General features: G+C 33.9%; 1 protein-coding gene across 1 annotated transcript in view; it reads right to left on the bottom strand.

Annotated features, from left to right (window-relative positions):
• The window catches only part of LOC115445272, a 103,539-nt gene that overhangs the window by 51,463 nt on the left and 27,195 nt on the right, over positions 1-24,881 (bottom strand). Inside the window, exon 2 of the mRNA XM_030171490.2 lies at positions 14,538-14,825. Within this exon, the coding sequence (XP_030027350.1) occupies positions 14,538-14,825 (288 nt within the window). The remainder of the gene's footprint in view (positions 1-14,537; positions 14,826-24,881) is intronic.

Here is a 24,881-nt window from a genome sequence, read left to right as displayed (position 1 = left end):
CTGCAGTATTATGTAAATCATATTAAAATTTGGTGGCAAAAATATTTAAAATATAGCAGTATTTTTTGTAAGAATTAAGGTCTCGCTGAATCTCGGGAAGTGTTTCCGTTTACTGAGTTTAATCTTGACACTTTTTTGGTAAATCCCTCCGGGTGCGGCCCGTCGCCGACCACTGGCGGTTAATGTCGGATTTGTACAATACATTTACAGTATAGCTACCTTAGACAATTTCGAAGATTATTTTGACTATGAAGTTTATATAGTATGTTTTTATAAATACTGACAACGTTGTGTTAATATGTTGTTATAAATATAGACTTGCTCTTTAATAATAAAAATAGGTTATTTAAGAGCATTTTCTACGTTAGTTATTTTGGTTGTAACACTTAAAGAAATCAACTTTTTGCTAACAAGATTACTATATTTAGATAAAATATACAACAGAGCCTGTGTACCATCATTTTTTTTTATTATTATTGCTTCCCGGTTTAATATCATCAACATTGGCTATCATTTTGACATGAACATCGAAATGGAATTTAATATCATCCAGTCAAAATATCGGTCAAAGAGTCTGGCGCAGTACGGCTCGCAAATTAAGTTGTGATGAAAGTATTAAAGTATAAAAGCTCTTAGTTGCAGCACTGGCTTAATGCCAACGCATCGTTGTGCGGCAAACGATCATTCCCCCTTTGACTTATTATCCCACCAGTGGAGACCGTTTCAATAATTCTATTCGTATTACGAAATAGAATATTGAACTTCGAATTTCTTTATCACGTGCTAATCGCTCTGTTAGAAGTTTGGGTTTTATGGTAATGATCTAAATTGCTGTACGTGAATATTGTTTTTACATATGGATATGTGTGGAAGTATTTATAAGACAGAAAGTTAGTTTTGATTATTTTTTCATTCTTTATGCTATGTTTTCGAACCAAATACTGCGTTAAAATTTTATATGATTCTCACGATAAATTACATTTATCGCAGAGGTAAATATAATTATGAACAGATTGTTAAAACTAATTGGAACAACTTTATAATAAACTCTACTATCAAACACCTATTACTAAATTCAAATCGAGAAATAATTTCAAAATAATTATACACATTCCTTTTTCAAAATACAAAAATAATGAATCTTATAACACCAACAATAATTCAATAAAACGAACAAACTTCAATATTGATCCATCGAGTAAACCCAACTAGGGCGTGGGCGCTAACTTTAAATGCCTCAAGGAATCGAGCCAAGTGAACATACGAAGTTTGTTTGCTATTATCTGTTTTACTACGGAACCCAATCAACGTTTACGCCCTTACAACGTCTCCGACACCGGCAGTGGATTGAAACTACGCTTTCATACAATATTAGGAAGCGTAGATTACAACTGCGTTGTAGAAATGAGATGTTGATGAATGAATAGTAATATAGCTGTATAGTTCCGTTGTTTCTTATTGAGGAGTATCCGTTGTTTCCTACTGTGTAACTTTGTTATATCTAGTTTCCTTATTGTGTAGTATAAATTTTGATTCTAAGGAAATTTGTTAATTCAGTTATTTTGATCGTAAAAAGGGACGAAATGGAATATTATCTATTAGACAGGAATAAAGTATCAAAGGTTTTGTAATGAGGTAAAATGAAATATTATCTGTTCGGTAGGAAGAGTATCAAAATTTTTATTACCTACGAAACAAACCAAGGTTTAGAATCTTGATCAAACATGTGTTAATGAATTTAATTAATAACTCATAACATTTTAATATATTTCGTGACCACCGCTATTCTTCACCCTACTTAATAATTGTTTCTGTACATCTTATCTATCACATCCAAAACTTCAACTAGTTTGACTACCCAACCTGTGTCAGAGTTATCCCTCTTTAGTATAATTAGTTAGACACATAGCACATTCAAACGTAATCACGATTCGCCCGACCTCTGGTATATGCAAATTAGTTTGTTACCTACCATCTGTTCGAGTCGATCGTAGAACTTACTGCGTATTACAGCAAATTCCATTTAGTTCTGTAATCACGTCTACTTCTAATTAGAAAAGGCTATTTGCGGCAAATGAGGAAACCGAAGCGGCGGCTAATTTCAAATTTGAATATAAATCGCATTGTATTAAAACGAAATTGGATGAATGTTATTATAAAAGTTTAATTAGACCTGTGTTACAAGTCTTATGAATTCGCTGTAAATTTCAATGCGGTATTTTGTTAATATGATTTAACAATGGCGATTAGTATTTCTAATAATTAGAGCATAATGTGATGTAACATTTATATTTTAAAATTCTTCCTTTGTTTTGATAAATTATTCAAGTTTAAAGTAAAACGGAACATTTGGTATCACGTTCGCCCTTCGTAGTTAGAGCACCTCGTATAAACAACAGGAAACTTGTATCCTACATTTAGTACAGTTATTTAAAACGGATCGTAAATTATTTAGTGCGTGGGTACCGTGGATATAAAATTTTACAATATTATATTTTTTATCTCAATATTCTTAACTATAACTTTTTAACGTTAATATAATTAATTTGATCTTAATTACTATCGATGATTTTATTTCCATCACAATTCTTAGGAATTCATAGATATTATCTTCTCTACATTATATAGTTTCACTATATGCCGGTGGTAAGTCTTTCATAAGTGAGAGTACACCTGGGTAGATATCACCGCAATGTCTATTTCTGCCGCCAAGTAGCAGTATTAAGTCACTGTTGTGTTCCGGTTTGAAGAACATTATAACCAGTTAACTACTGGATATAATAATACTTAATATCTTATGTATTAGGATAGCAAACGCAGTGGAATACCAAACAATACTTTGTAGTTTAAGGTGTTTCTACAGTTTATGGGTCGTGGTATTTCTTACTATCAGGCGAACGGCAAGCTCGTCTCGTCATTCAAAGTATTAAAAAAACAACCCTTATATTTCGTACCAATCTCTGTACCATCTCTGTCCAGCACTACTGGTATAAGGGTAAAGGCGGCTTGTAACTTGTACTTTATCCGTTGATATTAAAACCAACCTTCCCTCAACTCCATTGTTATAACAAAACGTGAAATAATTTTTACAATTTTAAATCCCTCAGACCCTTCATTCACCTTATTCCAACTGCACAGAATATAATATTAATTCGAAACTATTCCAACAATGGCACACGTGGTTTTCATCAAAGGAAAAATGTTTCAACGCAAAATGTTCCAAGGAATCCCTTTCATTCGTTGTGGTTGGCAACCAAAAGCGCACGGCAAGCAGAATTACTAGAATTCCTAACGAGATGTTCACGCGTAGAATTACTTGCATAATGTAATTAGAAGGGAGTACGTACAAAACTATTTCTGCAGTGCAGTTGTACAAGAGGTGACGGCATTTTCATACCGCAAATTACAAATGTACGTTTATGATTTTTTTGTACCAGTCACGTACATATTATAAAGGTGAAAATAGACAAGTTATGAAAATTGTAACCAAATTAAGACAAACAGAATTTTGTATAATGCAAGAAGAATACATATAATTCGTTATTCGATAATGAAACCACATAACTACCATTTTGGTTTTTAAATACAACAGACTACCTATTTATTTTATATTTACGTTCATCAGTGCTTTGTGGTTTGAGGTCGCGGCATCATGGCGGAGTATGCTCACTGAAACCATTTTTATAATTGGGTGGTACACCACGGTGCGAAATATGTGCTGAATATTATCATCTCATTTATCATGGATTGCTTTTATTGTTATTAATAGGATTTTTATAGGAAATAATAAAAATAAAGGGTTATTTTTACATTTGGTTCATAAATTGAACCACATATTCGTCTCTAACTCAGTTACCATTATCCCAAAAACCATTCACAAATTATAAATATTATTGCTAAAAATCCCGAGTTTAGTTTTCTGAATTTTTGTTCATTTTGTAGTTTTATCCGAATACGCTGGGTGTGTAAGTGTATTTATTATACTTGACGTTGCTGCTCCGACAAATCTCTCAGTAGTAATTAGTAATCATTCAGACCTTAGGGCTTCTAAAAATAAATTAATATCTATAACTTCCTTATCAATGTAAAGTTCACGATTTTATCGTTGAAACGACAGGCAGAATTACAAACTCTGGTAACTGTATACGCAAATCGTGTAAAGTTCTTCAAGTGTAAAATTCTGCCTCATAATACGAGGTTATCACCATGTTAAGCATGTGATCCAGATTTGTGTAACCCATGTCTATTTTGGTAATCGAAATATAGTTCTTAGAAAAATAATTATACGGTGTTCACAGCCTAAGCATGCTGCCACAAAACGAATTAAAAAAATATATTAGGAAATCACTATTTCATTTATTTTTAAATAAAAAACACAAATGCAGACTGTGAAAATTTAAAACGTAATCACGAACACATCAAAGCTTAAATGGGTTGCTAGCTTAAAAGATATGATAACACATTGTTTCAAATTCAGCGATGCAATAGCTGTATTGTAAACAACTTGCAAAACTACTCCCCACGGCACAGTTCCTAATTAACTCACTGGAAGCACTACAAGCGCTTTCGTACTATTTACTTCTACTTTGGAATGTATACAATCGCGAAATTTGAATTTAAAACTTTCCGCGCAACAATTCGAGCTATCTCAAATTGAATGGAACGGAACGTTTCCGATACAGATTGTAATTTTGAGTTTGTTGTTCATCAAACTGCAGTTGCAATAAATTCGTTGATACTACTATTTGCGTTGTAAAAGTATATTTCATTTCATGGTATTATGGAAATAGTTTTATATTTTAATATAGCAGACGCTCAATATCATTACCACTAGTTAGGAATAGCCGATAGGTATGTTTAAGGTGTTGTGGAAATATGAAAAGCCTATACTATACTTTGTAGCAATGATTGATGCTGGTAGTGGTTTGTTGACTTTGAAACTCGCAAACGCAATCATACAAATCATCATAGATTTTCTGATAAATTAACAGTGTTTAAAACTAAAAGTTTCCTTAAGATAAATAATTTAGGGAATTTGAACTCAGGAATATATAATTACATTTAATGTAACCCTTAGCTCCATAAATAAATAACACTAAGAGGAATGTTGATTTTGGCGATTAAAATTTTTAAGTTACACGAGTCAATCTCTTCTATTTTTCATCCAACTTAGTAAGAAAAGCCGCTAGTCGGTCTATAACAAATTTATGAAACATTAATCATACAATAATAATAATATCAGCCTTGTATTATATACTGTCCCACTGTTGGGCACGGGCCTTCTCTACTACTGAGAAGGATTAGGCCTTAGTCCACCACGCTCGCCTAGTTTGGATTGTTATACTTCACACACCTTCGAAATTCCTAAAGAGAACTTCTCAGATGTGTAGGTTTCCTCACGATGTTTTCCTTCTCCGTTAAAGCAAGCGATAATTCACAAAGAATACACACATAATTTTAGAAAAGGCAGATGTTTTTGCCCTTGGATTTTGAACCTGCGGACATTCGTCTCAGCAGTCCGTTCCACAACCAACTAGGCTAACGTCGCTTTTCTTCTACAATACTAACCTTGAAATAAAAATTTGTTTTATCATCACAACACTCGCTAGTTCACATCAAATGTATCAAAATTGGCATTAACATAGAATTAATTGATAGGGAAATAGTCACAGGAGCTTCCAATAACGTGCAAATGGAAACCATTACTACTAAAATAGAGTGAAATGCAATGTTTCGATAGTTTTACGACTTCAGTAAACACGTAACATGCCTTCCTTCAAGAACATTCGGCAATCGTAAATATGATTGCCAACGATTCGTCTTTGACATTTCAAGACGATATGATTGAGAATGAAGACTTGTAAAAGCGAAACAGGTTATTGCTAGCAATATTTCTGATATTATGTTTGGCTGATTATTTTCTCTAGGGATAGTGAGATCGCTTTGAAGCTGAAATAAGGAAATCTGTATTTGAGTAATACGGATGTGATTTAGATTTGGAATAAAGACTATAGTAATATCAAAACTTTATTGCTATTTTATATAAAATATTTTATATAAAATTTCATATCATATTATATTTCAGGTATTTCAATAAGCTGCAGAACACAGTGACCGTATTATTGCTATATTTATTCCTTTGCTAAGTGTAATTTCCAAATTCATGATGCCATTAGCGAACTATATTTAACATTTATCTTAATGTGTGTGTAAATATTAACATTTTAGCAAAAGCAAAGCAAGCGTTTTTCGATTAAACATCATAAGTAAATATAAAACGTTATAATTATCCTAAAATTATATACTTGAAACAAAAAAGAGTCAAATTATAATAATATATATACCCACCATATTCAATTTCAAAGTAAAATTTCCGAGCAAATTTTCGATCTTTGATCCTCGATAAAATGTAGATTTTATTTATATTTCGACACAAAGGAATTATTTTCTCAAACGAATACCGTCCACGAGCATCAACCTTCACTCCGAATTGACAAAAATAGTGATCTTGACACCTACAGACAATTCATTTGCAGCCTGCTCATATTTAATTTCACCGTCTTCAGATAACATTCCAGACTTGGGTATTGCTATTGCGGTTATTTATCTTATTACGAGAGACACAACGGCTATTATCCTTTGTTTATCGCCTCGGGCTATGGCATTGTGGTAGACGTCATTAAAACTTAATAATGGTGGATTCAATTCGCCCTAGGCTGGGGTTTACCGCTCGTCGCCCATGTGTTTATTGTTAAAACTGAAGAAAACCCTTTTCGGTATGTTTTGTCGGTTTTTTCGCTGATTACCGGATGGACGGCTGGGCTGGCGAGTAATTGTTCCTCGCTGCGGGTTTAATCTAAACTTTTTTGTTTACGCTGTAATGGTTCGCTGCGACAAGTTAGCGAAGATTTATACGATGTTTTGTTTTAATGGTTTTTGCGTTGTCGACGTAAATTAATATGGTTTACTTATTAAAAAAATTGATTATTTTATAGAACCCATCTGTAGTAGAATCGAAGCTGATAATTCAATTCTTATTTCAATACCCATTGGTATAATCCCACCCAAATCCATAACCCAAATCCATGGAAAACTGTTGATATTGTTTAAATAAATAAACACATAAATGAATATTCGACGCAGCAAACCAATTTATTGCTTTAAAATAACCATTAAAAAATCCATAATTAAAAACATATTACGTGTATTTCCGTAACAGTAATGAAGTAACGGAGCCCATGTCCGTGCACAAACAGGAAATCATTAAGTACTTGCAGTTTATTTCATTAAAAGTAAAAAACCACCTTTTGGTAATTCTGGGAGTCGAGGTCGGTGCAAATTAACGAACCGCGGGATCTTATTAGCCACCTCACTCAAGCCAGGTTACTTGCGGCTCAAGCGACATTGTGTCTTACCGTTCAAATTTAATAGAGCTCTTTTTGAGATGAGTAACTTCTGCCGGATTGGCCGAAATAGATAAAGAAGATGTGGAATTTGACGTAATTTCTAAGCTCAAGGAATGGTTATTAAATTTGGTAAAATTCCCATCTAGAGTTAATCGAATTTAGTTGCGATTAATATTGTATGTTCGAGATTTTTCACTTCATTTAATTTGGAATCTTAGATATTCATAGATCTATTAAGTAGACTGTTTATTATTATAAGACCTTTTTTCATTTGATTTAATTTTAAATATAATCAATCGGTTATATAAGGTGCTCTTAATAGGGTTTATTAACACACAGTATTGGTCATATCTAATCGAAATATACATTTGTTTAGCGTTTATTGTATACTGGCGCTTTTGCAATAAAATTAATCCCTACGTTAGTATTTCCTATTACAATCATAGAAAATATACCTACTAGTGATATACCTACTTTAAATTAACACAAAGATTTGACCATCCCATGTTAATAACGATCGGAGGCGCTGAAAGTGGATATTTTGAGCGTCCTTACTTAAGCCCCAACGTTTTCCGAAAAACAACGCCTCGTGTTTCGAGACCACTTCATAAATTCAAAATATATACCTAATTATCACGTAAGGTTGGACAAATTATTTATCAAGAATGCCAATGGGTGTATGGATGAACAGGGACATGTCGCAATCTCAAACTCAATTATTATATTCGCTGCGGAGGTCACGGTCCAAAGCTCAGGTCTCCCAGTACTTTATCTTTGTGGCTTCCCCACGGAATGGACTCACAAAGAACACAAAAGGGTTTTGTATAATTAAATTATATCTTATGTTTGGCGTAATACATAATACTGAAGAGGAATTGTGGACCTTGCGTGGGAGGCTGTATGATGAATGAGATATTACACAAAGATAATTCTGTTTGGTAAAGACATATTTTCTACGTCGATGTAGCTAATAAATTTTCTTTTGGGACTTGTGTCCGTGAATTGGGTGGAATAAGCATGTATAGGAATGTTAGATAATTCACTAGAGCTCTTTTGTTATGGGGATGATTGCTTTTTTCATTATCTACTAACCTTCAGCGATTAAAATTGATGATTACCTGAATGAATAATACCTCTAAAGGAAAACTATTTTACGACTTATATACCTCAATTCTTAAACGTACTAATAACAAAATTATCAAACCTTATGAATGCATTTCAAATGCGAATCTCAGCCACGTGACTTTGACGTCAAAAGATCTAAGAGCGGCGACAATAAGGCATTGAGCTGATAAATGATCTGAATCACATTAGGAATCAGTGAGTTTTTTCAATAAAAGTGGAAAGAAAGTGAACCATTACTCTCCGAAACGATCTAAGGTAACCGTAGTCCATCGGGTATCATCGAAGGTACCAGGATTCGTGTCGATTTACTTCCATTTCGTAAAGGGATTTAAAGGATCGTGTTGATTTAGCACAAATATTATGTAATCGGCGACTTTACTTTTTATAGAAATAATTTTAATACTACTACAAATAATTTCATCAACTCAAATACTTTTTTTTATATAAATTGCCATTGATTGTTTCACACAACAATAAATCCACGGTTGTTATTGTTAGGTTTAAAAGCAGTAGTGGTAATCATAGAATGTTCTTTTATAAAACTTGTAGCTACTTATTGGACAGCCTCCTGACGTAAAAATAACTATTTACTTTAAAATGATATCAATTTCAAAACATAATAAGTTATAAACTTAAACCAGATCGGATGAATTGTTGGTTTCCGTAACATTTTGGAAATCTATATCATTTCTTCATACCTATTTCATTTACTTATATTGTAATTTATATTAAGTAAATACTGATACAATTTTGGACCTATACTAGTCTGAATTTATTGTGGCATTCAACCATCACCGTTCGAGTATACTACGAACTAACTACGACACTATGAAAGGTTAGGTCAAACTATTTAGGTTTAGGTCACTTAAAGGGTATTAGAGAAAGGATCTAGACTCAAGCGTGTGCTTAGAAATAGTCTAAATAAGAGACCTTTGGAAAGGCTGATAAATGGTATGCAATATAGGCATTAGACGATATATAGGCATTAGGCAAGATCATTCGTATAGGTAAGGATACCTAAAGAAAAGCAAGATGATTTTACGAAAGGTAACGCGCGTGAAAAATTACGATCACAGCGATAAGGCAATCTAAGCGTCTTATTCCATGCTGAGAAAGTTTGTTCTACATTTGAATGCTACTATTAAAATGTGCTACCATTATTTTCTCCGCTAAATTTTCCTCGAATGCGAAAGACATTACGATATTTAGATCACTGCTTCTTTTATTAAATATGCTATTATATTCTACATTCTTGTGAATTACAAAGCATTAATAAACATCTATATCAAGTAGGCTCCACGACAGTTATATAATATTAATATATTGTAGAAACAAAAAAAGCTTAAGCAAATATCTAACATGAGATCATATTTATAAAAATACTAGTAGGCCACGCAGACGGTATTCTGCCACAGACCGCATTTTATGTCAACTACTTTTCATCTTTTTGGTCTCGACCATAGTGGTTTTAAAATTATCAAATGATTCGAAGTAAAATTAATTAAACACTCACAAAAAAAAAAAAACTCAAATCGGTTAGGTAAGCAAGTCGCGAGTGCCTGCCTGGTGGTAAACGCCATGGAATCATAAACAGTAGCAACAACATCCATTCTTTTTTACAGCAAATAATTATTTATTTACATATCACAGCCATTTTATTAATTATACAAAACATAATTGATAAAATATTAATTTAAACGCAGGTTTTTGCATCAAAATAAAATACACTTCTGTATCATGAACGAACTGACAAAACCAATTAAAGCATCTCTTGTTTTACTAATGAAAATAAATACCCACTAAAAAGTCTTGACAACAAAGGACATTAGATATTTGAATGTATATTACATTCATTCTTCAACAATAATGTCCTTCAAAGCAAAACATAGCAAAGCTTGCACATGGCTACTCGCAGATATAGACATTATGGTGGTACCTATTAGACATTATGATGGGTACCCGATCAGACTACACCAAATCCACTATCTATACAAAAGACCCAGTAAATTTTAACGACATAATTCCCATTTAATCAGCAGCCGAAACTTGTAGTCGTAAATCATCCAACACCGCAGTTTAAATCAAAGACCGGGAATAAATTTTCATTATACGATCATGAGTTTCCGGGCGGAATGGCCGATGCTGGGACATTGGTGCGAACGTATCTTGCCGTGGAATTTAATTTGTTCTGGAACGGCTGGGAATATTGAAAAACTGCCAAATCCTTACTTATGGATGTGCAATGATAATTTGATACCTATATGAGTTGTTAATCAGTCTCGTTACATCTCCAGGTTGGTTACTGCTGTGCAGATCTGTCTGGGGAACTGGATAATACAAAAATCTTATTAACCAAAAATTAAAATTACCTATATACTAGCTTTCGATTTTGGAGTCGATGCTTAATTGAAATTTATCATTGTTTTCATATTTTTCATGTATTTATCTAGGTTAGCTAGCAAGTAAAAACACAACTGAAAAGTCATAGGAAAGCAAAATTTGCAATTTCGTTTACTTGGACGACTTAGTAGTACCAACTACTTTAGTTTAAAAACCTAATTACTGAACCGCTTTTGAAATAAATATATGAGCACAATCTGGAAGCCTATTCTTGCAAATGAGAAAAGAATTTTCTAAATCAATTAATAAACGACTGAGTTCTGACTTAACTAGTAAAAACAAATAAACGTTGAACAAATCGCCCTTTTTTGAAAGTCGGTTAAAAAGTAGATGGGCTTCAGGGAATCGGCTGGTTTTAAAAATTAAGTCAAATCCGTCATACAACATGCAGGGGCCTTATTCTCTATCCCGCACGTTATTTTAACAGTGCGTAACAAGCACGTAACACAACGCATCATGTTTAGGACTATAGAAATTTGACTTACAGAATACCATTCCACGCACATTTCTCGAAGATAACATGACGCGGCCGCGTTACGCGTTTACACTATCATACAGAATAAAGGCCCTGGAAGACGTATGTTATGCTGACATAACATTCGAATGGAATTAGGGCAGATTGGCGAAAAAATAACAATATCTCTTTGAGAAATAACTGTGTCATTGTGCTAATTTCTGAGTAACTTTTGTTTTAGCTTCTTTATAAATAAGAACTACAATTCCTTGACACTCAAATTTGATCAAAAATGATTCCACCCTACACTCTTTGAACAGAGAACCAACCAATAAAGTTACAATATTATCCAATTCCAAATGCCAATTTAAGGCGCTTTGTTCAATAACAAATAATAAAACCAATAACGAAATTTGTGTTATTTAGTAAATATTTAACCAACTATAGTTCAGTTTGTTGTGTAACGGACTGCCAAAACGAATGTCCGCAGGTTCAAAACCTATGGGAGCACACGTCTGTCTTTTCAAAAACCATGTTTGTATTCCTTGTGAATTATCGTTTGCTTTAATGGTGAAGGAAAACATCCTGAGGAAACCTAAATACCTTAGAAGTTCTCTATAAAAAAACTAAGGGTTTGTGAAGTCTACCAATCCGCACTAGGCCAGCGTGGTGGACTAAGGCCTTATCCCTCTCAGTGATAGAGGAGGCCCGTGCCCAGTAGTGGGGCAGAATATAATACAGGGCTGATAGTATATATTAGAGAATATCAAATTTAATTTCGTTATTATATTTTGTGTTTTCCTTTATAAACCTTAAGCAACTTCCGCAAGGCTTACGAATTGGTTTCTTTACCCAGCACTCGCGAAGTCCCGTTTATTTAGTTTCCGACAGAATAATACCTATTTTACATCGCTCCGAGGGAATTGTTCGAGACATCTATTCCTTACAATTTATTCTACTCGAATTAAATCGTAAGTTTGAAGGAAGCCTTCAATTTCCCTGAGGCTTATTTAAAACCAGTTATTATTATTTCTTGTTTCGTAAATGGGTCCCGTAAAAACAATTTTAAAATTATTTATTTCAACAAGTTTGCCCGTTTGATTGTCATTGTTGTTTTATTTGCGTTGTTATTTATTTTACTAAATTAATTAATATAATGTAATTACTTTTGAATAAAATGGAATTCTATTGTAATTTTTTTTCATAATATGACGTTTCGTTAAACATTTACTTTCATTTTATAATAGTTTCTGATAATTCTCACTCTGCAGAAAGCAACCTTTAATTAATTGCTTTTGGAAATATTGTTAACATTGTCATAAAAATAAGGTTTTTAAAGATTTTTGTTGCTGTAATGTACCCATTCATTTCATTTCTCTAACAAATATCATCATCATAAATAAAAAACGTAGAACGAACACATAAAAGATATTTGAAACTTCATTTCCCAAGGTTTTACTGAATTTTAAATCCTAACATAAAACAAAGCCAAAACGCGAACGATACGAATATCATAGCTATAAATATCGTGAACCGTATAAACGTCATTTCCAGCGGTTATATGTCCGTAAGCCACAGCCGTCGGTAGCAGAAGGGTAAAATAAATCCTCACCTTGCTCTCTCAGCTGTTACGGCGTCATGTAGGAAGCATGAAAAATATTATAAAATTGCCAAAGGAAAGTTCTAGAATCTCTAATTTCGAAATTCGAAATTCAAGTTTGAATTTAGAATTATGTAATAATTTATGAAACTCGACAATTCGAAGTTAGAGTTTTATAATGAATTGGAGGTATGATAATAAGGTTATTGAAATTTGAATTACGAACTATCCACTTCACTATTATTTTTTGTAATTATGTTTATTGTGAACTGAGTATGAAAATGTATAACTAGGATTCGTTAGTAGTAAAATAATAATTATTATAATTTATCCGGAAATATTTTTGGTACTCAGTGTTAAAATTATAAGTAGGTAATATAACCTTCATTTCGTTTCACTGTGTATAGGTAACAAAGTAAAATTTATAATAAAATTAAATTGAATTAAAAGCGTCGACAGACATATTTACTCATTTTGTGAGAAAAAAAAATATGTAAAATTATACTCCAGTAGTTTTACAAATTAATTGTTCGAAGTTTCCGAATACAATAACATTTTTTTAATTTCCTTTTCTCATATAAAACTAATTACATAATCGTGATCAAGACATTGTCTTTCACAAAAATAAATTCACGAAAAGACATAGTGCCCAAGCTACAAGTAACAGTAAAATGTTATACTGCAAGTAAAAGTAAAATGTTATAAATTTCTTCACTGACAAATGTCATTGTCAATGATGAACCAAGCGACATTAATCATCAATAACAACAAAAAAGTTTATTTGGTAACAAAGTTTTTTCATTTCCTAGCACACATAAAAGCGATACTCTACTTTAAAGTCAGATCTTGTTCTGAGACTGCAGGAAAGTAAAATAGATCCTATTTAACTCCATTATTACATTATCTTCGCGCTTCGTGCTGCGTCATCAAATCGGTTACGCGGACTAGCATGTTCTGAGTGCTTTTATTCTACGAGCAAAGAAATGTTATTATATGATCCTCTTTGGTTTGCACTCTCTGATACTTCGTTATAACGCTTTTAGAGTATAGTGTTGTAGTTCTTTTGTATTTGGTTTTCATTTTCCATTATTAAGTCTATGATCTGTTCATTTTGTGGAGCCGGTGACTTTCGAGATTTAAGACAAATAAAGTATCGCCAAACATTCTCTTAATATAATAATAATAATAAATATGTAGCCTATGTGCGAATCCAAAAAATTGGTTTAGCCGTGTGTCAAATTATATGCGGTTGGGGAATGGGACTATCCCCAGTACCCAGTTACACCTCTGCCTATTATATTATTAGCACCCACATATCGCCTTCAGTATTTCGTCTCATGATCTCATGGGTATCGGGCCTATAGCCATATCGGGCATATTTTCCGGCCTCCGGGCTACTAATGAGTAGAAAAACTACTTTGCCCGACCCGTCAATTGTAACCGTGAAGTCACCCCTGCATTCATACCGTAATACAACTACGCCATTGAAAAATAAATTCTTATTATAACAAAATAAAATTACATTTTGAATACAACAAACATGAGTACTCACGCGTGCAATGCCTCGGCTCGTCGGACGCGTCTCCACAGTCGTTGGTTCCATCACAGAATCTGTTTATCGGTATACATTTTTTATTCACACACATATACTCCGATATGCGACATCTGGTGTCGTTTCCGTGCAACACCGGCAGGAGTTCGGGCTCCGGTATTTCATTCGACAGGGGACTGTCTCTCATATATATTTTCGCATCCTTTCTCGGCTTTTCTGTGACTACATCACACTCTGTTAGGTGAAGGCAAATGAGAATACCAATTGCTTTAGCGATGTTGTCCGACCCTGAAACAATTTGTTGAATAAATTTTATGCGAAAAAAACATTCCTTTCACAAAATTTACAAAGTTTCAATAAACATTCCGGAACTCGCCTTTAATTCTAAAGTTTTGGAATACAAACACTTTTCTTTGCCCGGACATTCTACGGATGAACTAACAAGACGTAAAATTAAGTTTATAAACTTTATAAAACGGCTTTATGTAGACTAAGAGCAAAGACGGTAATGTCATAAGTAAAATGCTTTTAGAGTTAACTTCCTGCTGACGGTACGTAATTCGTTTATTATTTGAAGAGTATATCGCTTATCTGTCATACGGTGGACATAAAAGTCATACTCGACCCTCCCTGTCCCATGAAATTCGTTTCCCAAATGCGAAGTTATTTTCGAATGTATCCGAATAATGTATGCTAATGTACGCCAGTGTTGCTGAATGTCAAATCATTTCACACATTGTTTAATTTCGTTTGCATGTTATATTCAAATTTTTGTTTATGGATATAAAAATGGATATCATTTATGTAGGACTTTTTTTGATCAATTTATTAAGTATTTTTGTTGGTACCTAAATCTATACATATTGTAAAACAAAGTCGCCTTTTCTATCTGGCTGTATATTTTCGATTTTCTGAAAATCTACTGAACGGATTTTTATGAAATTTGGTATGGAGGTAGTTTAAGACCCTGGAAAGGTCATAGGCTACTTTATATCCCGGGAAAATACATAGCATGCCTTTTATTACGGAAAACTCCTTGACGCGGGCGAACCTATGAGCAAAAGATAGTATTCTATAATACAAATAATACCATTAAAACAATAAAGAAAAGGAGTAAGGATTTATTTCAACGCGTTGAGGTAGAAAGTAGTAACGTTAAAAAGCGAGATCGAAAATAATTGATTTACTGCTGCAAACATGTGGTAGGGCTACACTAGTTGATTAGAAATGAAGGTCAATACGAAACCCCGATTGTTTCCGTTTTATTTTCTAACAACCTTCAAAACTGATAATAATTCCTTCTGAAATAATATAAAATGTAGGTAATGGAATTAATGCAAGGTCATTTATTTAATTTTAAATAAATTAATACGGTAAACGACCATTTTACATAAATAAAAATACATTTATATTTTATTTTAGCAAATATAGCAATATTATGTGATCATCCATCGAATTGTATTTTCTTTTTGCGTTAATTAATTTTAAACCAATCGACACGTAAATTAATAAAACGCGGAAAATGTAAACGGGCATTATCTTTTAAAAGCTTTCATATCGAAAGTACTTTTAAAAGCAACAAGATAAAAGTAATATGTGTAACATCTGAGCCAGCACGCAGGGTTACTAGTTGATTAGAATCGTAGGTAAACTCGTTGGCCCGATGATGTTTGTTTTTCATTTCCAGACCTGATGCTGTTTGTTTACGTACCTTTTGTAAATAGTTCGAAAAATACTTCTTGCCAGTGGTTTTACCATTTAATATGTTGAATTTGTCTTAACGTTTTATTAACATTCAGTAAAAAGTGAAGTTAATGTGAGACTGTCCTTACGTTTTTGCTTATGTTATATAATTAATATATTTTTTTTCTCTGAAGTTGTCAAAGATACGCACACTCTCACGCCTTTTATCTGAAGGAGTAGGCAAAGACAAAACTGTACCCCACTTCCGGCATGTATTCCGTCCCATGATGTGATGGTGGTGAGACACCCGTTAAATCAAACACAAATTCCAGACTCCAGGCTAGTACTAAGGAGAAAAATCCAATATCACGTTGACCGGTCCGAAGATCGAACCCGAGACTTCAGCACTACAGTCGCGCCGTAATACAACTAAGCCGAGCCAGTCTATCAAAGATACATATATTGTAGAAACTAGTCAGTCAGTAGGTAAATAATTTTGTGCAAACTTAAACTTTGCCGTTTATTCCACCTAATATAATATTATCCCTTATGTTTTCAGTAAGTAACTCTCTTCCAATAACGTAATCACCATAAATACGTCATTCAAAATTAAACCGTAAGCAATAACGACAAAATACAATTTTGTATAATACTCGTTCATTTCGTGTCTTGCCAACTATAAAAGTTTTTTATCCCCAGGGTATTTGAGTTGAATACGAGTATTTTAGAGCGGAGTTGTCATCAATCTTGCTTGCGCCTGTCTAAATGGCGTCTTTTCATGCCTTCCATCTTCCTGTATTGAACAAGTTTGAATGGGGCTAATAATAAATTTAAAACGGGACAGCTAAGATCCTTTACGGTCGGTCCTTTGGTTGTGGAAAGCTATTAAATAACGTTACGCGACCGTAGGCTTACGATTACTAGCTTTTACTCGCGGCTTTGCTTGCGTGAAAGAGTTTTCCGGGATAAAGATCCCGCTCATGGGCGCCGTCAAGATTATTTTTAGGGAGGTGCACCTGCATCTATACATTACAGTTGGTACCACATAACATCATTTTTTTTTCAATTAAAAATCGTGCGGTTAGTTGTATATGCTAAACCATAATCAAACCTATGTGTTTGACGTTTCCAACTTCCAATTGTTATTCAGATATGTTTATTGTGATTTGTTTCGGACAGGGCGGTGCACGTGCACCCCCTTGCATCCCCTCCCTGCGCCCATGGTCCCGCTATATATTTCCCCAGGATAGAAGCTTATAACCTTCCCAGTGTCTTTAACTATCTCTGTAACAAAATACATAAAAATCCGTTCAGTAGATTTTGGGAAAATCGATAACATACCCATAAAAAGGGGACTTTGTTTTATAATATGTATAGATATGTTAAACACGAATTTCAAAGAAAAATGATTTTATTTTAGCACAAATAATCTACGGTTATTTGGTTTATGTTCACACACATCACGCCTTTATCCAGAAGGAGTAGGACACCTTCTTTTCGCCTCTGTGTTCCATCCCATGATCTAATAGTGGTCGAGCTTATTGCCCTATGGCTCATGCTGTTTTAAATAAAATTAATTCATTTATTTCCATAATGTTACTAAAAAAAAATTATCTTTTAAATTTCGAATGATTTTATTAATTCTTTATTTATGTACTCCTTTATCGAAATAAATTAATTTTCTACAAAATTCTCAAAATACATGAATATAAAAACTAGAATTGAGAAGCTAACTATTAATCTAGCTTCTATAATAAAGGATTCACGTAATAATATTGACCAATACACCATCGTTACCCGCATTACAGGGAAAGAACGAACAAAAGTAATCAATACGTTTAGTTGGTATGACTCGGCGTTCCTCACAATGTCGTTCGGTGGGCGGAAAAATATCAATTAATCACCGCTTTCCTGCATTGTTCGATGCCTAGTCATTAGTGGGGATAGAGGCTGCTGTTAGAAATTGGTAAAATTTTACGAAAAAGCTGATAGTGCTTCGGTTATTGACGTGTATTCTATAGACACGAACGTCCATATAAACTACTAGCTGACCCGACAGACGTTGTCCCGTCTTAACAATTGACAGTTATATAAAATTAATATTGTCGTTAAGTTTTTTTAAATTTTCTAATTTTCGCGCAATTTTTTGACTTTTTTTCTTTCATAAGAACCTTCCCCTGACAATAACAAACACAACAAAAAAAAATACTAAAATCGGTCCAGCCGTTCACGCGTGATGGCGTAACCAAGCGAAATAGGGATTCATTTTTATATAATTACTAGCTGACCCGTCGAACTTCGTAACGCCTGAGAGTCGATTCTTTAATTTTTATTAATTCTTATTCTGCTATTCGGGACGCCGGGTCGACTAGTAAGACAAAAAAGAAAAAAGAAAGTTGATAAGTCAACAATTACATTATGTCAAAAATAAAAATCACAAAACACTTAAAATTCTTTCCATCGTTCCATCTAATGTCACTCAATTGTTTTGCCTGCCCGAAATCCCTCCACTAACATTTAAACTTTATGGTACGGTATTAAAGTTCAAATTGACTAAAGTATTATTACGAATCTTTTGTATGGGAACATAGAAATGTGTTATTTTTAGACTTATTCAGGCATTTTTTTTTAAATTTCCCGCCGTAAGAACCAACCTCGTACTTCAAGGAATATTATAAAAAAAGAATTAGCGCAATCGGTTCAGCTACTCTCCAGATTTGCGTTTACCAAGGCACTCAGCGATTCATTTTTATATTATAGATTACTATATTTGTTCAAAATGTGAACTAAAATGGCAACCAAAACGTCACTGTTATTACCTATTTATTCGCTTGAACAACAAATAATTTGACTTATTAGACACATATTTTTTATTCAAATCCAAGTTTACACTTAGACTCGAGTTCTTATATTATGAGCGCCCCGTCGTACACAACTATCGTACTGTACAAGCTGTAAATATTGACCACATTAAAGTCAGTTTGAATGGATTGCAGTTCAATTCAAGGGAACACAATGAATGTTCGGAACGCCAAATCTAGTACGTAGTACATATATATCGATGGCTTGGGTTAAATATATATTTGGAGTAAGGCTTTATAATGTTTTAATTTGTATGTATCTTCTACGTGGATCAGTTTCGCTGGTGGAAGGATATATTTTAAATCCGCCGGATAGCGACCACAGTAAACGAAGTATTAAAACCCGCCATAGTGACCCACGTAAGTGTGCCGCGTTCCGGGATCAGCCTATGTCTATCCGATTGCAACATCCCGGCATAACTGTGTCGACTGCCGAGGGGTAATCATCTCTCGTCAGTCGACATTCTATTGGACCTCACTCCACTTACCATCAGGTGAAGTGGGGTTACTCGTCCGTGCACGTATAAAAAATACCGAGGTGTTAAACTTCTTGTCTTAAAAAGCGACGATAGCCTAGTTGGGTATGGAACGGTCTGACGAGACGAATGTCCGCAGGTTCAAATCCCAAGGGCACACACCTCTGACTTTTCTAAAATCATGTGTGTATTCTTTGTGAATTTATCGTTCGCTTTAACGGTGAAGGAAAACATCGTGAGGAAACCTGCACATCTGAGAAGTTCCTCTATAGGAATTTCGAAGGTGTGTGAAGTCTACCAATCCGCACTAGGCCAGCGTGGTGGACTAAGGCCTAATCCCTCTCAGTAGTAGAGGAGGCCCGTGCTCAGCAGTGGGCAAGTATATAATACAGGGCTGATATTATTATATAAACTTCTTGTAAAAAAATCCTATATTTCATATAATTGGGACGAGAATTGACCAGTGAATACCCTGCTTAAACAGGTCCTTCGACAACCCTAACTAAGTCTATATATTATACAGACAGTTAATTTTGATACGTCTTTATTTCATTCAGTGACTATTGAGTGAGGTATCAGGGTTGTCACTGTCTTATGGCGTCTATTTACGAACCCATGTCAAACACACATGTGAATTGGGACGTGATAACCGCTTCATTCAGCTCACGGTCGCACGTACGGAAATCTATTCAGTCAGAATCAGTATGATCAGTGATAAAAGGTACACCATTGTAATCTTGTAAGACGGTGTAAGACAATTGGTTGAATGTTTAAAGACGAGTTGGTTCATTTTGTTACTATAATAATATCAGCCCTGTATTATGTACTGTCCCACTGTTGAACACGGGCCCCCTCTATTACTAAGAGGCATTAGGCCTTAGTCCGCCACACTGGTCTAGTGCAGATTGGTAGAGTTCACACACCCTCGAAATTCCTATAGAGAACTATTCAGGTATGCAGGTTTCCTCACGATGTTTTTCCTTCACCGTTAAGCAAGCGATAATTCACAAAGAATACACACATAATTTTAAAAAAAGTCAGAGGTGTGTCGTTTAGGTTTTGAACCTGCGGACATTCGTCTCGACAGTCTGTTCCGCACCCAACTAGGCTATCGCCGCTTACTGCCATTTAAATATAATAATTGCCTAGTCATCATATCTTTCGGTTAGGATGTATTTCAGAGAGGGGTTTGGCTCTCCTTGAGGTCAAAACACCGTCTTAAGTTATGTGTACATTCGCAGAAAAGTCACCGTATCGCGAAATTCTCGTGAAATAGCAAGAAATTACAAGTGTAAACTAACCATAACAAAATCGCTATCAACTACTTAAAAAGACACATTTAATACATTTTTTAAACTAAAGGTAAGTTTACTGTAGAAACATAATTAATAAAGGTAAGCATCATTTGCCTTATTATGTAGCTCCCAGAATACCCAACATGATTAAGAAAAAACAATCTTGGTTTCCTTTTTTCGCAAACTGAAAATAAAAAAAAAAGAATATTGTCTGCTTGCGTAGCGTTTACGACATTCTCCCAAGTTCTTCGTGAAAATGTATTACACAATCCTCAGTAAATAACAAAACCTTGCCAACCTAGTGGAGTAACTACAATGCAGTTAGTAATATAGTCACGAAAGGTAATTATTCTATTACCATATTTGTGGTCTATTCTCGGAATTTACTTTATGAATTCCCGTTAAAAACTACCAGGTCAAACATGATTAGCACTAAAGTGAAATGCAAAATAGGGTTGCCACGCAACGCGAAGTGCGCTCAAACACTTTGCCGAGGTTTTGCGGGCTCGTGAACTACCGTCGATGTTGATTTTCCGTGTTAAATAATTTAAAAGGAAATTTAAATGTGAGTTTGATTTTTAAATTGGTGGTGTTAATCGTGTTACCACTATCATTGTCATTTTAGGGTTGTCATCCTTTAGATTGTAGTAATTATAAAAGATAATAGTTTTGTTTGTGTAATAAAATGTGTCTTTTACTTACTTTTATGTATATGCAAAAAAGTGATATAGAAATGTTTTTGAATATATATTATGTAGGTAAATGTAGATAATGTATTTTATAAATTACATAGTCGTTTTCTATCCAAAAATTAAAAACTTCATGATCATCAAATGAAAGTATTAACATAATTAATAAATTATGAATTCATCCTGCTACCACTATATTTAAGTTCAATATTCCACAATAAATCGATGGTCTATAAATAAACGCTTTGACACCTTATAAAAATATTAATAAAACACAAGCCGCAAAAATAAATACGAAAGAAAATATTTATTTATAATAAGCTATAAATAACACAATGTGTTCAGAAACCTGGAATTTCAGAGAAAGAATCCTAGACAAGATTACATATTGTGGACTCGGGACAAATATTGATACGAATCCAGTGTATTATGTGGGTGCGATAATACATTTTATTGGATTAAAGACCTTACTGATAATATAAAGAATAATATAGAGATATTTGTTATTTAATTTGCAAAATAAATAAAGAGATATAAACTTTGAAATAAACTTCTATTGAAATAATCATAAGACGGATAATTATTAATGATAGCAAAATCCCAATTAAAAGTACAGAGTGTTGAAAATAAAAATATCGAAATGTTTTTAGAGGCAACAAAGAAAAATATATTTTTTTATTAAATATATTAAACGTAAAAAAACCGTCGTAGTCTATTATCGAGTAGATGTGACAAGTGGCGCCGTAGGAATTCAATTATAATATTTGTACTGAAATAAAAATAAAATCTTGCTCGTATGATAAGTAATAAAATTTCCTTCATAATATAGAAAAACACTCTGTCCCTTATTAAATAATAAGTTGCGATTAATACTTACTGGATAATTTTAAAATTTATTCAAAATTTCTTAGCGGTCTACTTAATGAAATGTATTTGATTTGAATTAATAGCAAATTTACTTTGTATTTAATACTGGCCGTATGAAAATTTATGCTCAGTATCAACCTGGTCTGGAATGTGTGCCCGATATGGTGATAGACTCGCCCCCTATCACATCATGGAATACGTACGCCGAACAGAGACTTTCCCGCCCTCACACCCACCACTACAACTCCTGTAAGCCAGGATCAGCAGTGGCACGCATTTTGTGACACCGAGCAGTGAAGCTCGGCGAGTCTCAGGGAAAACTAATATGTCATTATCCCGCAACGAAATTAATCAAATAGAAAAATAGGGAGGAGTTGGAAATATTAATTGTCCACTTCCCTCCAGAGCAATGCGGGTGACAAAATCATGATGTAAGGAGGCGATTTAACCTCAAGGATAGGGACGTTTACAACTAGATAAGCTAGTTATAAAGCACCACGGATAAAATTAAATGAAAGGGTCCTATCACATGAGCTGTTAGATTTGATTACAATAGGCATGGCAAAAACGCCGAAAAGCACGGAAATTCCGTCTAGTCTCAACAAGGTCCATGTAGTATACAACCCCGGATGTTATTTGCATACTGTTTAACATGATGTTGCGCTCTTCATGCCAGAGACCACACTCCCAAAGTACGTGATGAGCAGATTGTTCAACCTCGTAACCAGGTGTAGAGCATGGGCACGCAGGAGAAGAACGTACGCCGAACAGTGAGGGCACCAAATGAGCCTCTGCCTACCCCTTCAGGGATAAAAGCCGTGTGTGTAAATGTGAGAGTGTGTGTCTCAATGGATGATCCAACAGAATATAGAATAATATCAGCCCTGTATTATATACTTGCCCACTGCTGAGCACGGGCCTCCTCTACTACTGAGAGGGATTAGGCTTTAGTCCACCACGCTGGCCTAGTACGGATTGGTAGACTTCATACACAAAAAAATATGGTTGAGTAAATTTCATACGACTAAAATAGTCGTCCAAGCCGAATTCAACTTGCGAGAAATGTTGTCGAGACATAATTAAACTAAAGCAACGTTGAAACTGGATTCTCTTCACATTCAAAACTGGGGTCGCTAACGAGGTAGGTAACACCAGTCCTAAGGGAAAGCCCGGGGGTCCGGAAGGCACTTAATCAAACGAAACAATAGAAGATGTAGGAAAACAGGTTCCAAGCTCCTTCATAATAAAGTGGACGAGAAAATCCAATTTTCAATTTATAACGTAAAATTGTATATATTTAAAATCTTTCAGAATTACTTTGTGAATTTTCGTATCTTCCATTATTTTACATCATTTTGTGAGTTTATTTTATACGTTTAAGCCATTTCACAATAAAGAAATATTTTTTAAGAGCAATCTCAAAGATATAATTAAAATGAAAAAGAAGGAAAGAAAAGCAAAAAAGAAACTCAAATGTTATATTCACATCCCAACATAGATATAGTCTGTCTATGCCGTCATGCCGCTGTCATGCCAAAAGCACTGAGAAAGGGGCTGATTATCATAGCATTGCTCGTTACTCAGCTAAGTAACGTTTGGCCTCTAAGTATAGTATTAAATCTGATTTCAAACATTTTAGGTAGTTTAAATAAGAATATAATGTCTAATACGAGCCTTACTTGCAACAGACGTTTGAAAGAATAGTAAGACACGTGTTGCAATAAGTCACATAGCATTGCTTTTAAATTAGTAATCTAAATTTTCTCTCCTACTGTTACGATGACTCATAAGGAGACGTATTGCGGTCTTAGAATTAAATCTATATACATAATATAATTTTCAATGTTATAGGAAATTGTTTTGTCTTATTTATAGACTTAAGAATTACCTAAAAAAGAGCTGCTGCAACTTCCTTATGTTACACAAAATCAAAAATGTGAAAACGCAATGCGCTCTTTAGCTATTTCTTTCACAATTTGCCCTGACCGTTGAACGGCTACAACGAACTGAATGCTAAATGTCGAATGTATCATTTGTGCTTTCAGAATATATTTATTTTTGCATTCATGGATCAATAATTTTAAGAAATGTTTTGGAAAATGTCCAATGTATAACTTAACCAAATCGTAAGCCGCTATATCTTATAGAAATAACTAAATTAATCAGTTGACACGTAAATTGCAGTAGTAGATTCTGAAGCTTTAATAAAGAAAGATATTGGACCTTCATTATTATACTCTTACACCTATTATTGATTTTAAACACGCTTACACATAAGTATATTAAATTGTAAAACCTCAGTCACCCGAAATTTTCATTGGTTACGCACTTTTGAAGAATCAACACCGCGCGTTATGAAATGCTGAAATTTCTGTCGCTCGTACTGAGCGAAATTAACACGTTAGTTTCGTATTTCAGCCATTAAGTAAATTGGATGCTAATTTGAGTAGCTTTTCAGACTCTAGTAATTACA

This window comes from Manduca sexta, chromosome 17 (genome assembly GCF_014839805.1).
Source record: "Manduca sexta isolate Smith_Timp_Sample1 chromosome 17, JHU_Msex_v1.0, whole genome shotgun sequence".
Classification (NCBI taxonomy): Eukaryota; Metazoa; Arthropoda; class Insecta; order Lepidoptera; family Sphingidae; genus Manduca; species Manduca sexta.
Note: the sequence above shows the minus strand (reverse complement) of the source record. Positions and strands in the feature narration are given on the sequence as shown.